Here is a 15,689-nt window from a genome sequence, read left to right as displayed (position 1 = left end):
CCAGTGGACCCACATTACAAATAATACCAAAAAAATTTCCTCAGCACAAAGAAAGCAATATTACTTGAATATCACATTTATAGAAAATAATGAAGATAGTAGAAATAGTATATGCAGAGTAAATATTCTTCCCTTGATTTATAAAATTAATTGTTTAAGGTGAGATTAATAACAATATATTCTGAAGTTTATAACATGTAGCAGTAAACTATAAAAACAATTTCAAAATGCTGTGGGATATAAGAATAATTACATATTCCAAAGATTTTTCATTTCTATTTAGAAACTGAATGCTGCCAACAGCCAGCTGGAAGGGGATCCTTCCTCAGCCAAGCCTTCATATGAGACTCTAGTTGAGCCAGCACCATGATTAGAGCTTTGCGAAAGACATTGAAACACAGGAACCAGCTAAGCCATTCTCAGTTTCCTGACCTACAGAAATTGAGAATGTGTACATATGGTTTGAATCACTAAGTTTTGGAGTAATTTGTTATGATTAAATAAGTAACTCATAAATATATCTAGAATATTCTTCAAATATTAAAAATTATGCCATAAATATTTAGTGAACCTATGAATCAAAGAAAAATGTATAATGGAAATAAGCAAATAGTTAGAAATAAGCAATAACAAAAACATATCAAAATGTGTGAGGTGTGATTAAAACAGTACTTAAAGAAAAATGTATAGCAAAAATGCTTACATTTAAAACAAAGGTTTAAAAGCAGCCATCTGAGCCTTCACCTTAAGAAGCAAAAACAAGAAAAGCAAATAAAAGTCAAGCTAATTAAACAAATGGACATAATAAACATAAGATTAAAAGTCAATAAAATGAAAATCATGAGATAGAATAAATAAATTAGCCAAAATTTGGCACTTTTATAATAAAATTGATAAATTTCTAGCAAGAGTGATCAAGAGAAAACAAAGAGAAATTCAAATGACCAGTATCAGAAATAAACAAATCATCCCTTAGATCATTTAGACTTTAAAAGGGTAGAAAAAGATTGTTATGATAAACATTACTTCAATTAATTCGACAGTGTAGATGATAGGTAAAATGTAGGAAAAGCACAACCTTCTGAAAATGACACAAAGAGAAATTGAAACACTTCTATATCCTTCCATGTAATGAGCTATACTTAATTGTAGAGAACATGATAGTGTTTTAGAAAACCCTAAATAATCTACAGAAATAACTTTGTAGGAATAAGAACTGAATTTAGAGATCTTATGGAACTCGAGTGCCAAATAAATAATTCAATTTCCTTTACATATACTAGCGACAATAAAAATTGGAATTTTGTTTTAAAATAAAAACCTGTGATGCAATCTGAAAACATAAATACTTTGGAATAGATCAGGAAGATCCCTACACTAATAAAAACTGCAAAACTCTCCAAAAATAAATATTTAAAATACCTATTAGATACATTGTATTCAGGAATTAGAAACCCAATGTTGTTAAGATGTTGTTAGTGCAAGATGATTTATGGATCCAACTCAACATGAATAAAATTCCATTACACTCTTTTTGAGATGTAGACAATTCTTCTGCATGCTGCTCTGCAAAGTGACTTTGCCACTTCCCCATCAAGGGTTACCTACTATTTCTTTAAAACCTCTTATCTGCGGTAGACATGGGACCTGTCTGACTAATAGAATATGGTGCCAGTGACATTGTGCCAATTCTGGACATAGCCGTTAACTGGCCTGACACCTCTACTTTCTAATAATGGGATCTCTGAGCACCATGTAAAACGCCTGACTCCCCTTTTGGTTCTTCTGGTTTTCATCTAAATGGATAGGAAGGGGGACCCAGTGGATCTCCTACAGTCATCTCTTCCAATATACTATAAATGTAAAGCAAGTTAACCTGCATCCTACAACTACCCAGTTATCAGATGAAAAAGACAGTGACTCCAGTCCTTGCCAAACAAAATAGAAGAAATACTCAGCCAACAACTGCCTGAATTCCTGGCCCCCTAAAAATTGAAATAAATTAAATGGTGGTGGTTTTAACTCACAAAAACTGTGGAATCTTGCACCATTCATGAAGGGAGGACCAGAATAAAAAGTGGCACCTCGGCTGGGCACGGTGGTTCATGCCTGTAATCCCAGCTCTTTAGTAGGCTGAGGTGGGTGGATCACGACGTCAGGAGTTTGAGACCAGACTGGCCAAGATGGTGAAACCCCATCTCTACTAAAGATGAAAAAAAAAAAATTAGCTGGGCATGGTGGCAGTTGCCTGTAATCCCAGCTATTTGGGAGGTTGAGGCAGAGAATTGCTTCAACCTGGGAGATGGAGGTTGCAGTGAGCCGAGATCATGCCACTGCACTGCAGCCTGGGCAATGGAGTGAGACTCCATCTCAAAAAAAAAAAAAGTGGCACCTCAATGTGTGATGATTCCATAACAATCTAACAATCTCATGGGAAAGACGTTGTCTACATATACCTACATAAAAGACGAGGAACACTCTTAATCTAACTGCAGTAAAGTTTTTACACCAGAGTTGTTTTTAAGGCAATTCTCATCTCTAAATTTCTCAGTGTGTATATTAATGGATTCAACATGGGTGTGTGTTAACTGTATAAAACACAGTCATGAATTTATCAATAGGAAAGTTCAAAACAGGCCTAACATACATGAAAACACAGGGAACAAAAAAGAGGACAACCACGGCAATGTGGGAGATGCAGGTAGACAGGGCTTTACGCCTCCCTTCCTGACTGTAAGTTTTAAAGGAGTTTAGGATGACTCCATAGGAGATTAGTAGAAGGGTGAAGATGACCATACAGGTTGCTCCACCATTGGCAATCAAAGTGAGACCTATAAAGTAGGTGTCAGTGCACATTAGTTCCAATCATGTGTAAATGTCACAGACAAAGTGGACAATGACAATGGGGCCAGAGAATGGGAGACTATACACAACTGCAGTTTGAAACACAGAATGTACAAAACCTCCAGTCACAGCCACCACCAAGAGAAGGATGCAAACCTGTTGATTCATTATGGTCAAATAGTGCAGTGGCTTACAGATAGCCACCTAGCGATCATAGGCCATCACCACCCAAAGGAAGATCTCAGCACCACCAAATAAGTGGTCGATAAATAGCTGGCCCATGCAGGCTTGGAAGGAAATAGTCTTTTTATCAGAGAGTAAATCTACAATCAATATGGGAACAATGGTGGTGGAATACACAGCATCTGTAAATGACAGGCAGGCAAGGAAGAAGTACATTGGGGAGCCCAAGGAGGGGCTGGCAATAATAGTCACCACGATGAATAGGTTCCCCACCATAGTCACAATGTATGTGAGTAAAAACATGACAAATAATGCATTTTGCATATCAGAATCCTGAGCTGGGCCAAGGAGGACAAATCCTGTAACAGTGTTACTCAGTCCTACTTAGTATTTCTCTAAAGCTTGTGTCACAGTTGAGAGCTCAGGAGAACAGGACAGGTAATGAAATAATGAACAGGAATACGATTACATCCATGATGTCACAGAGCACATCTTCATTGTTGTATCCTCAATAGTCATTTACTCAGACGATAAACATTTTGCAAGTCTCTACTGAGTTCCTCATGTCCTCAAAGATTTTATTTTGAGCCTATAGGTAACTAACAGCTTCTGCCTCTAAGTTTTAGCGAATATTCTGTATAGAAGAAGAGTTAAAGGACAAACAGTCATTCATATATTTCATAACTTCTGATTTAGAACATATTTCTTGGCACAGAAGTCAGCTATGATATATAGGCAACAGAGTATTGGTCTCAAGAAGGTTATTTTCTCATTGTGGTAATAAACTCTAAATTGATGTAGACTCAGTGCTTTGAGTTTGTAGTTGTTGCAGTGTCTTTACTGTATGATCTGTGTAGCATCGAAAATAACATCTTCTGAGATATCTCACTGAGTACTATAGCATTCCACAGTTACGCTTTCGTGGTCCTCCATGACTCAAAAGATGTTCAGTCTTTATAAATATCTCATTAAGTGTCAAGAGACTGGACATTAACCTGTATAAATAGTAAAATCCTATTTATCACATTATTCCCTGTAGCAATTACTTGGTCTGACCCTCTGTTTGCCTTATAAGAAGCTGTACATCCCTGCATTTTATCCGTACCTATTCCACAATTTTTATCACATTTACATACAATATCCTGATTTTCATCAACTAATTTTGAACTCAAGAAAACTAACTGATGACTATCACCAACTGCCATATTAGCTGTGAGTATTTATTTCCAAATTCTTCAGGTGAACTAGATAGTGAGACAGGAGAAAATAGACACTGTAGAAAGAGTTACAGAACAGTGGTACATGGTTTTATTTATAACACTATTTAGATACTGACAGTACTCAAAAATTGAATCTTAGTGTCCAGATTCCAAAAAAAAAGCATACTCAAAGAAATTCTAAGTTCACTGTAAGATGACATCAATTTGAGTTATTTTCTGAATGCATTTACATGTCTGTCTCAGCTTGCTCATTGGAAAACAATGTGATTAAATTAGATAAACTGAGAATCCTTCCTAGTCAACCACCTACGAAACTATTAGTGCGCCGCTCCCTTATTCTATTCTGCTTTTTTCATTTTTCCTATATTTATAATTAAATGACAATTTCCAAGCTCATGACTGTTACATGAACAATGGCAGTCAGTGGTAGATGTTTCATGATTAGTGTGGTAACTTATGACTACAAGTTTCTCACTCAATATGTGCCTATTTCATATCCAAGAAATCCTTGGAGAGAAAGCATAGCATGTAGTGAATAATGTGGACAGAGAAACCACACTGCCTCAGTTATAACCCCAGCTTTACCACTTACTTTGTGACTTTGGGTCACTTACTAAACCTCTCTAAGTCTCACTTTTATTTAAAAACTCTAGCATATCCGTAAGACCACTTCTTTCCTAAGTAAAAGCATGTCTCTATATCTCTCCAATCTCATCCCAGGAAATTAAGAACTTTCACTCACTTTTACAAGCAATGGTATATATTACAAAAAACATTACACCTAGAGGACCAGAAACCAACTGAAGACATACTCTACTTTGGACAGAATTAACTTTTCTTGGTATCTCCTGCGTTGTTCTATCAGAAAAATAATTCTTCCATTTATGTGTGTAGACACAGTCTATGAATTTTACATCAACAATATTTTAGAAAGAGACAGTAAGGTCATTAAAGATTAGTTAATTAGAATATTTGGAACAAATTCAAATTAAGTAGCCTATCTGTATACTTTTTTCTTACAAAATCCCTAGAGGTAAAAGAACTGATTCTTGCTAGGAAGAATAGCTAAATGACAAGTAATGTGAAATGTCTGTAATATGAACAAATAATTTTAAAGTAAATTGAATAATAAATTATGAGTTTCATGTTAAGAAATATTTAGGTAAGGCAAGTAATATTTCAGCCAGAATAAGAGAGAACCAGCCCCAGGTTCTCTTCTCTAAAAATATTCCTGTTAAAGAGGGCCTTACCCTTCCTGTTAGAAAGTCCGTTTTCAAGAAGCACTGAGGCTCAGAGGCAGAGATCCCAAGAATGGAAGCTGACATTCTGATTCTTGCAAAAATAGGTAATCATAGTGCTGCAGTTTTAGGTTAGAGTACAGGTTTTTGATCAAGACCTGTATCTATGTCTGATATAACCATAATGATCAGTAGCCCACTAATATGGTTTGGCTGTGTCCCCACCAGAATATCAACTTGAATTGTATCTTCCTCATTTTTTTCTTGCCACAGCCATGTAAGAAGTGGCTTTTACCTCCCACCATGATTCTGTAACCTCCCTAGCCCTGTGGAACTGTAAGTCTAATTAAACACCTTTTTCTCCGCAGTCTTGGGTATGTCATTATCAACAGCGTGAAAATGGACTAATACATTCATTAATTCAAGTTTTAAATTTTATTCCCATATCAATTCAATAACTGTTTCTACAAAAAAGAAATTTTTATTTGCCATCAAGGGAGCAGTATTTAAGGACTTCCATTGTTATTTCCATGACTTGGCTTACCACTGGGTCCATTGAACCTCTTCATCTCATTATACCTTTAGTTAAATATTGAATCTTTATGTCAAAAGAGCCTTAGATAAAGAGTCTCATGTATACCTATCCTAACCAGCTAAAGTATTTATCACATAACAGGCTACACTAAAAGTTGGTCATTTTCAACTTACCTAACATATGGATTAAATTATTCCACCCCAAATGTAATATGTATTACTGCTAAAATTCAAAGAGTATGTCTATAAGTGCTGTGCTGTGTTACTGGCAAGTGCTAAAACTTGCACAAACGTGTTTAATTCTGAAGAACTATCAGATATGATCAAAGATACTGAGGTTTAAATTATGATTCCAAGATGAAGAACTAAGGTAAAAATAGGACCTATTTCTCAATATCAGTGTGGAAGTAAATCCTTCCTCAGCAAAGCTTTTATATGAGATAGTAACCCCAACCAGCACCTTGATTAGAGTTCAGTTTTGTGAGAGACCTTGAAGCATGGGAACCTGTTAAACTAGCCTTAGTTTCCTGACCTACAAGAATTGACAAAGAGTACATATTGTTTGAGTCACTAAGTTTTGAAATAATTTGCCGTGAATAAATAAATAATATAAATATATCTAGAATATGCTTCAAATATTGGGAAACATATCAATAAATATTTAGTGAACTTATGAATCAAAGAAAAAAGTATAATGGAGATAACCAAATATTTAGAAATCAGCAATAACAAAAACATATCCAAATGTGTAAGGTGTAATCAAAACAGTACTTAAAGAAACATGTATAGCTATAAATTCTTACATTGAAAACAAATGTTAAAAAGCAGCTATCTGAGTCTTCACCTTAAGAAGCTAGACTAAGAAAAGTAAATAAAAGCCAAGGTAAGTACATGAAAGGACATAAATATAAGATCAAAAACAATAAAATACAAAACTTAAAATAGAGTAAATTAAAGTAGCCAAAAGTTGTAATTTTATAATGAAATTGATAAATTGCCAGCAAGAGGGATCAAAAGAAAAGAAAGAGAAAATCAAATACCAACATCAGAAATCATAAAACAAATAATGACCCCACAGATCCTTTAGACTTAAAAGATTAGGAAGGGATTGTTATGAAATACATCATTTCAATTATTTTGACAGCTTAGACAAATTAGGTAAAATGTAGGGAAAGGGCAACCTTCTAAAATTGACACACACAACAAAACTGAAACACCCCATGTCTCTTTCCAAGTAATGTGTTTTCTTTACGTGTACATAACATGATAGTGCTTCAGAAAACCCTAAAGAATAACTTCATAGGAATAAGAAGTAAATGTAGCAAATTTATAGGACTCAAGTGCCAAATAAAAAATTCATTTTCCTTTACATATACTTGCAACAATGACAATTAGAATATTTTTAAAAAATTAAAAATCTGTGATAAAATCTGAAAACATAAATACTGAGGAATAGCTAAGGAAGATGCCTACATGAATATAAACTACAAAACCCTTCAAAACTAAACATTTGAAATACCTAACAGATATACTGTATTCAGGAATTAGAAAACCCAATATTTCTAAGATGTTGTCAGTACAGGATGATTTATGGATCCAACTTAAATGAATAAAACTCCAATATGCTTTTTTTGAGATGTAGACAATTGTTCCGCATGCTACTCTGCAAAGTGACTTTGCCACTTCCACATCAAGGATTATCTTCTGTATCTGTAAAACCGCAAATCTGGGTGGTTGTGTGATCACTATGACAAATAGAATATGATGCAAGTGACATTGTGTCAGTTCTGGACATAGCCCTTAACTGGTTGGACCCATCTACTTTCTACCACTGGGATATCTGAGCACCATGTAAGAAGCTGGACTATTCTCTGGAGTGATCTTATGTTCCTTCATCTAAGGGATAGGAAGAGGGATCTAGTGCATCTCTTACTGTCATCCCTTCCAATAGGCCATCAATATGAGTTAAGTTATCCTGTGTTTACATAAATCTCAGTTATCAGCTGAATAAGACAGTGACTTCAGTCCTTGCCAAACAAAATAGAACAAATACCCAGACAACTACTATCTGAATTCCCGACTCACAAAATTTTGAGATAAAATAAAATGATGGTTGTTTGAAATCACAAAAACTGTGGAGCCCTGCACCGTACATGAAGAAATCACCAGAATAAAAAGTGGCAAGTCAAGATGTGGTGCTTTCATAACAACAATTGAAAGTGTATGGCATTGGCTTTAGTATACAAAAATAGGGGGCTTCAGGATATCATAAGTAAAGGCTGAAAATACAGATGTAACTGTTCTGGAGGCTGTAAAAAAAGTGAGTCACTATCTAGTGCTGAAAAAATTTAGTAATTCTGTCACCTATAGTAAGGTAGAAAATAAAAAATGTACTTAAGTGAATAGGTGGATTTGGCTAAAATTTCCAAATAGAATATTGAAAGTTACAGTGTTTCTTATAGCATTGTATCTTAAGTCATAGATTTTTAAAGAAATATATATTACTTAAAAGATTAACTGTTACATTTTCAGACACAATTTACAAGAAACCAAAAAGAGCCAGAATTTGATGGTCTCAAAGATAAAAGTGATTTCCCTTTCCAGTCTCTGCAAAGAGCTGAGTATTCTAAAAGTAAGAAAGGTCATCAAAATAAAAGTCATTTCAAAGTTGTGGATGTTAAGACACGTTGAAAAGACTTCAGAAAAATTTAATGGTGTGTCTGAAAAGTACTTTAAACTATACAAACATAATTCTAAGATTTTTACGAGTATTTTCTGATGGCAAATAGAGTTTCAGCTCAAATCTGAGAAGGGCCAGTTTCAAAGACATTTGTGAATATGGTGCTTTTATATTCCACAAGCCTTTAAATAAATTACCCAGAGGGAAGCACCATAGCCTTCCCTTTTCAACAGGAACATCTAGTTTATTTACCTATTCCTCCCTTTCTCCATTCTGTGTTGGGCATATGGAAGAAATACCCTGACTCAATAGATGTGTAATAGAGAAAAAACATAATTTAAAATGTGCATAATAGGACCTGAACCCAAGCAGTCCCATCCACTCTCAGTCTGGATACAGAGGTTGAGATCTTGAACTTCAAACAGATGCCATGATGGGATGACTTCTTAATTGAGCTGGGAGCATCTAAGTCCTGCCTTTCCATTTTGGGATCCTTGAATTATCCTTCAAAGTCTGAAAACTTCAATGGGAAGATCTTGTCTACATACCTCCTTACCTACAGGAGGTTGGACACTCTTATTCTAAATATAGTTAGTTTTACACAGGAGTTTTTCTATAGCATTTCTCATCTCTGAATTCCTCAATGTGTATATAAAACGGTTCAACATCGGTGTAATAAATGTAAAAAATACACTCATGAATTTATCAATAGGAAAGTTTGAAACAGGTCTAACATATATGAAAATACAGGGAACAAAAAACATGACAACCACGGTAATGTGGGAGCTGCAGGTAGACAGGGCTTTATGCCTCCCTTCCTGACTGTAAGTTTTAAGGGAGCTTTGGATGACTCCATAGGAGATGAGTGGAAGGGTAAAGATGACCACACACATTGCTCCACCATTGAAAACAATAGTGAGGCCTATAAAGTAGGTGTCAGTGCATGCTAGTTCCAATAATGGGTACATGTCACAGAAAAAGTGATCAATGACATTGGGGCCACAGAAGGGGAGACTGTACACAACAAGAACTTGAAATGCAGAATGCACAAAACCTCCAGTCACAGCCAACACCAAGAGAAGGATGCAAACCTGTCGATTCATGATGGTCAAATAGTGCAGTGGCTTACAGATGGCCACATAGTGATCACAGGCCATTACCACCAGAAGGAAGATCTCAGTACCACCACACAAGTGGTTTATAAATAGCTGGCCCATGCAAGCTGGGAAGGAAATAGTCTTTTTATCACAAAGTAAGTCTACAATCAATATGGGAGAAATGGTGGTGGAATACACAGCGTCTACAAATGACAGGCAGGCAAGGAAAAAGTACATTGGGGAGCCCAAGGTGGGGCTGGCAATAATAGTCACCACAATGAGTAGGTTCCCCACCATAGTCACAATACATGTGAGTAAAAACATGACAAATAATGCATTTTGCACATCAGGATCCTGAGAAAAGCCCAGGAGGACAAATTCTGTAATATTGTTATTCTGTCTCATTTACTCTTCTTTCAGAAGGTGTATCAGAGGTGAGAGCTCAGGAGAATAGGATATGTAATGAAATAGTGAACAGGAATATGATTACATCCATGATGTCACTGAGCATGTCTTCATTGTTGTGTCCTGAATAGTGATTTACACACAATAAACATTTAGTAAGTCTCTATTGAGTTTCTCATCCAAAGAGCCCATCTTCCTTTGATGATTCTTTTTGTCCTCAAAGATTTTATTTTCAGCCACAGATAAAGGTTTCTACCTCTATGTTTTAGTGAATATTCCATACAGAAGGAGTGTTAAAGTCCCAATAGCCACTCATATATTACATAACTTCTTATTTAAAACATTTTTTCTTGGCATAGAAGTCAGCTATGATGAATAGACAAAGGGTTCTTGGTCTTAAAAAACTTACTATTTGGTAGTGGTAATAAACTGTATATAAATAAATTGACATAGATTTGGCCCTTTGTGTCTGTATTTCTGGTATCTTTATAGTAGGATCTGGGTCGCACCAAGAATAACATTTTCTGAAGAATCTCACTCAGTACTCTGGCCATCTACTGTTAGACTTCATTCCTTCATGCCTCTAAGGATGTTTAGTCTTCATTGGTCTTTCATTAAATGCCAAAAGGCAGGACTCCAAACAGTATGAATAACTATGATATTTTTTATTACATTGTTCCCTTTGGCAATTACTTGGTCTGACTCTCTGTCCACCTTATAAGAAGCTGTGATTCTCTCCATTTTATCCTTGCTTATATTCCAATTTTTACAACACTTACATACAATATTCAAATTTTCAGCAGTTAATTTGTACTCAAGCGAACTAACTCATGGCTATCACAAACTACCAAATATGCCATAAGTATTTTTTTTTTCTGAATTCTTGGGATTAACTAGGTAGAGAGAGAGGAGAAAATAGACACTGTAGAAAAAGGTACAGAACAGTGGGATGCGGTTTTATTCATAACACTATTTAGATACCAAGAATATGCAAAAAAAGAATCTTAGTTACCAGATTCCAAAACAAAGCATATTCTAGTGTAAAAAGGCATGGATTTGGGTCATTTTATGAATGCATTTACAAGTCTATTTCAATTTCCTCACTGGAAAACAATAAGATTACATTTGAGAAATTCAGAACTTTCTGGTCAACTATCTACAGAACTATTAGTGCACCTCTCCTTTATGGTATTCTGCTAACAATTTCTTTTCTTTTTTTATAAATTTATAATTAAATAAAAATTTCCAAGCTCATTACCCTTACATGAAAAATGGTAGTCAGTGGGACATGGAATTTCATGATTACAGTGAGTACATAGTGTCTATAAGTCTCTCACCCAGTATGTACCTATTTAAGATCCAAGACATTCTTACAGAGAAAGTGTAGCATATAGTGAATACTGTGGACACTGGAGCCACACTGCTTCAGCTACAACTGCATCTTCACTATTTTTTATGAGATTTTGGGTCATTTACTAAAGCTCTCTGTCCCTTACTTTCATCATTTTATAAGGGGGATCCCAGTAGTCCTTACCTCTTAGAGTTGTTGTTTTATTAAAACTAAGTAAAGTGCCTAGAACACTGGCAGGCACCTGGGAAGGGCTCAAAAAATGATAGCTATTATTAGTGTTCTTGAATGCTTCACTGTGAACATAAAATCAAAACAAATCATGCAGATCTTTGTCAACTTGAAAAGATTTATAAACGTAGTCCAGGAAAAAATAAGACAAGATACCTATAATTCAGGAAAGCCTTTTGGGTGCACAGAATAAAATTATATGCCTTAGAAAATAATGATTTAATAATATGAGTAGTAATTTTACCTGTGATGAAATATATCTTGATGAGAAGCATAGAATTATGGTGAAAAATTTGGACCCACTATCAGGGAGCGCTCAGGAAATGAAAAGAAGGCTAAAATCAGAAATCAGATAAATTGTAGTTAATAAATGAGTATTGACAAGCTATAAGAAGATTAATGAGATAATTAAGTGAGGTTAGCATTCTTTAAAATCTGCTTCAGAAAGATTCCTTTTAGTGAGGAAATACTGGAAGTTCAACCTCCTGTGGGTTGCTGGGGTGACTCAGGAGGCTTTTTGGGGTAGCCATAACAAACACAGACAGGATTCTAGTTAAAAGAGAGAAAACAAAATTCAAAAGAAAAAAAACACATTGTTTCGCAAAGTCTCTAGATCTGACAGTTAAGGACAAACTTACATTACAGAGAACAATGAGACAAGTACAGATACAAACCCAAACTTTCTGAGTACTCACTGCTGTGGAAAACGGCAAGATTACTAAACCTCAAATGTAGACAGGATGATTCAATTTACATAGATCTGGCAGTGGCAGAGGACATGTGCAGAGAGAGTTTGAGCTGTCCCTAGAATCCAACTGTGATGAAAAATCCGCATGTCTCATTCACATTACTAATTCCAGCTGATTCCAGAGTTCTGTCACTGTTGAAGCTATAGACTGATAGAGATGCACCTGCTGAAGAACACAAGGGAATAATGTAGTCTATAGACAATTCTGTTATTTATTCACACATTATTTGCTGCAAGGTTTAGTGCATTTTCCTCCTTTCATCATCAAAACTAGATTTCAACAGGATAATTCTTTCAGCAATTTAAATGTTTACTTGTAAAAAATAGGTATGTAAACTGTCTTCTATAATTTAAGTAAATAAAAATATAATACCTCAGAAACTGAAAGATAGCATTACTAGGGTTTCAATGTAAACTGCTAAGTTAACATTTTTCTAGAAAAAAATGATTTAACATAATTTCCTAAGGACATGACATTTTCAAATGATAAAAGGTCATAAAAACATAAAAATCTCTATAATATTATATTTCACAGTCACAGTTTTATAAAACTATTTAAACGACAGTAGACTGTATACTTTTCTGAGCCTATATTCCTACTAGTATGTTTGCTGAGATTACTTTTAGATACATAAATAAAAACCTATATTATGCTTCAGAATATAAGAGGCATTGGTTCCTTCACACTCAAACAGACTTGGCATGATCTGCAATTTTAAACTCTGTAATCAAATATATCTGAAAGTAATTGTACACCTTTACTAATATATCATATAAAATATAATATCCCATAAACAAGTATTATGATTATAAAACAATTGGTTTATATACATGTGATATGAAACATGTTTTTCTTCTTATTTGGCAAATAGAAAAGGAAAACAAATTAGGCTATATATTAAAACCAAATATACATTGCATATTTTGAGAATTTTTCACGTTTGCTGGCTTAACTTTCCCAATTAGAATTCTTCAGCAACATCATATGGTATTTAAGACATGAGCTACATTCAACATATCACATGAATTTTCAATAAATATCTCTTGTCAGTGGTTTCAAATACTCACATTGTGGTCCAGAAAACTGTTGTGGGAAGTCAGGGACCTTGAATGGAGGGACCAGCTGAAGCCACGGCAGAAGAATGTGGATTGTGAAGATTTCATGGACATTTATTAGTTCCCCAAATTAATACTTTTATAATTTCTTACACCTGTCTTTACTGCAATCTCTGAACATAAATGGTGAAGATTTCATGGACACTTATTACTTCTCCAATCAATACCCTTGTGATTTCCTATGCCTGTCTTTACTCTAATCTCTTAATCGTGTCATCTTCCTAAGCTGAGGAGGATGTAAGTCACCTCAGGACCCTATGATGATTGTGTTAACTACACAAATTGCAGAGCATGTGTGTTTGAACAATATGAAATCTGGGTACATTGAAAAAAGAACAGGATAACAGCAATGTTCAGGGAACAAGAGAGATAACCTTAAACTCTGACTGCTGGTGAGCTGGGTGGAACAGAGCCATATTTCTCTTCTTCCAAAAGCAAATGGGAGAAATAGCACTGAATTATTTTTCTCAGCAAGGAACATCCCTGAGAAAGAGAATGCATCCCTGAAGGTAGGCCTCTGAAATGGCCACTTCAGGGGCAGCTGTCTTTTACGGTCACAGCTGTAGGGATGAAGTAAGCCCCAGTCTCCCATAGCATTCCCAGGCTTATTAGGATGAGGAAATTCCCACCTAATAAATTTTGGTCAGACCGGTTGTCTGCTCTCAAACCCTGTCTCCTGATAAGATGTTATCAATGGCAATTCATGCCCAAAACTTCATTACCAATTTTAATTTCGCCCCGGTCCTGTGGTCCTGTGATCTTGCCCTGCCTCCATTTGCCTTGTGATATTCTATTACCTTGTGAAGCGTGTGATCTTTGTGACCCACACCCTATTTGTACACTCCCTCCCCTTTTAAAAGTCACTAATAAAAACTTGCTCGTTTTGTGGCTTAGGGGACATCATGGAACCTGCCAATATGTGATGTCTCCCCTGGACACCCAGCTTTAAAATTCCTCTCTTTTGTACTCTGTCCCTTTATTTCTCAGACTGGCCAACACTTAGGGAAAATAGAAAAGAATCTATGTGAAAAATCAGGGTGAATTTCACCCAATATCTGGCTGAATTTCCCCCGATAGAAAACCATTGCTTCTTTCACTAAACTTTAATGTAGATGCCTCAGACATGTATGTGTGATCATAAAACACATGGATATACATGGCTGATCTATGGATATAGAAATAGTTCCTAGAGGCTACAGTTTCCACAGTCTCACACAGGCTTCTCATTATCAGTCATTAGAGAAGTATGGCACTATCCAAAGCAGAAGACCAAAATATAAAGATGCTTAAACATATCATAGAAAGGTTGTTAAATATTCTTACCTGCTGGAAAATTTCTTTGTAGAAAAACAAAACACTATATTTGCATAACTATATAAAAATTGACATAATGAGTGGAAATTAACCTGGACAAGACCCTTATTTGTGACACAAGTAAACAAAAATGTACCAACACTAAAATTGGTTACATGAAAATTTCCTCAATTATGGCAAAGCAACCATGAGTACTTTACTGTGATTGAGGATTTATGATAATATTCATGTGCCCAGCTATTAACCTTTGTACCTCTAAAGGACAATGCTGAAATTTAACTTCATGGAAAAACCAATGACAGAGATTTCTCACTAGCAGAAGCCAAATTCTTCAGTCTTTCAGTCATTCAAATATCATTCAAACAGCATACCCCTAAGACCATTTCTTTTCTAATTAAAAACATGTCCCTATATCTACCCCACCACATCCCAGTTAATTGAGAACTTTCACAAGTTTTTACAAGAAACTAGGATATGACATAAAACATCACACCTAGAGGACTTGATACCAACTGAAGACTTACTCTACCTTTGGCAGAAATTTAACTCTTCAGATATCTCTTGTGTTATTCTATCAGGAACATAATTATCCCATTTATGTGTAGACAAAACCTATGAGTTTTACATCATCACTATTTTAGATAAGAGACAGCAAGATCATTATAGATTAGTTAACTCAAATATTAGGAATAAATTCAAATGAAGTAATCTCTCTGAACACTTTTTTCCCC

General features: G+C 35.2%; 1 protein-coding gene and 1 pseudogene across 1 annotated transcript; both read right to left on the bottom strand.

Annotated features, from left to right (window-relative positions):
• Nucleotides 1-1,699: 1,699 nt before the first annotated feature.
• LOC100990797 (olfactory receptor 4A8-like) lies at nucleotides 1,700-3,243 on the bottom strand (annotated as a pseudogene).
• Nucleotides 3,244-9,190: 5,947 nt separating this feature from the next.
• Nucleotides 9,191-10,201, bottom strand: LOC100990462 (olfactory receptor 4A8-like). The gene is made up of 2 exons (XM_008964306.4): nucleotides 9,301-10,201; nucleotides 9,191-9,192 (listed from the first exon to the last, which is right to left on the bottom strand). Coding segments are annotated over exons 1-2 (903 nt in total).
• Between the last annotated feature and the right edge of the window lie 5,488 nt (nucleotides 10,202-15,689).

Source organism: Pan paniscus, chromosome 9 (genome assembly GCF_029289425.2).
Source record: "Pan paniscus chromosome 9, NHGRI_mPanPan1-v2.0_pri, whole genome shotgun sequence".
Lineage (NCBI taxonomy): Eukaryota > Metazoa > Chordata > Mammalia > Primates > Hominidae > Pan > Pan paniscus.
Note: the sequence above shows the minus strand (reverse complement) of the source record. Positions and strands in the feature narration are given on the sequence as shown.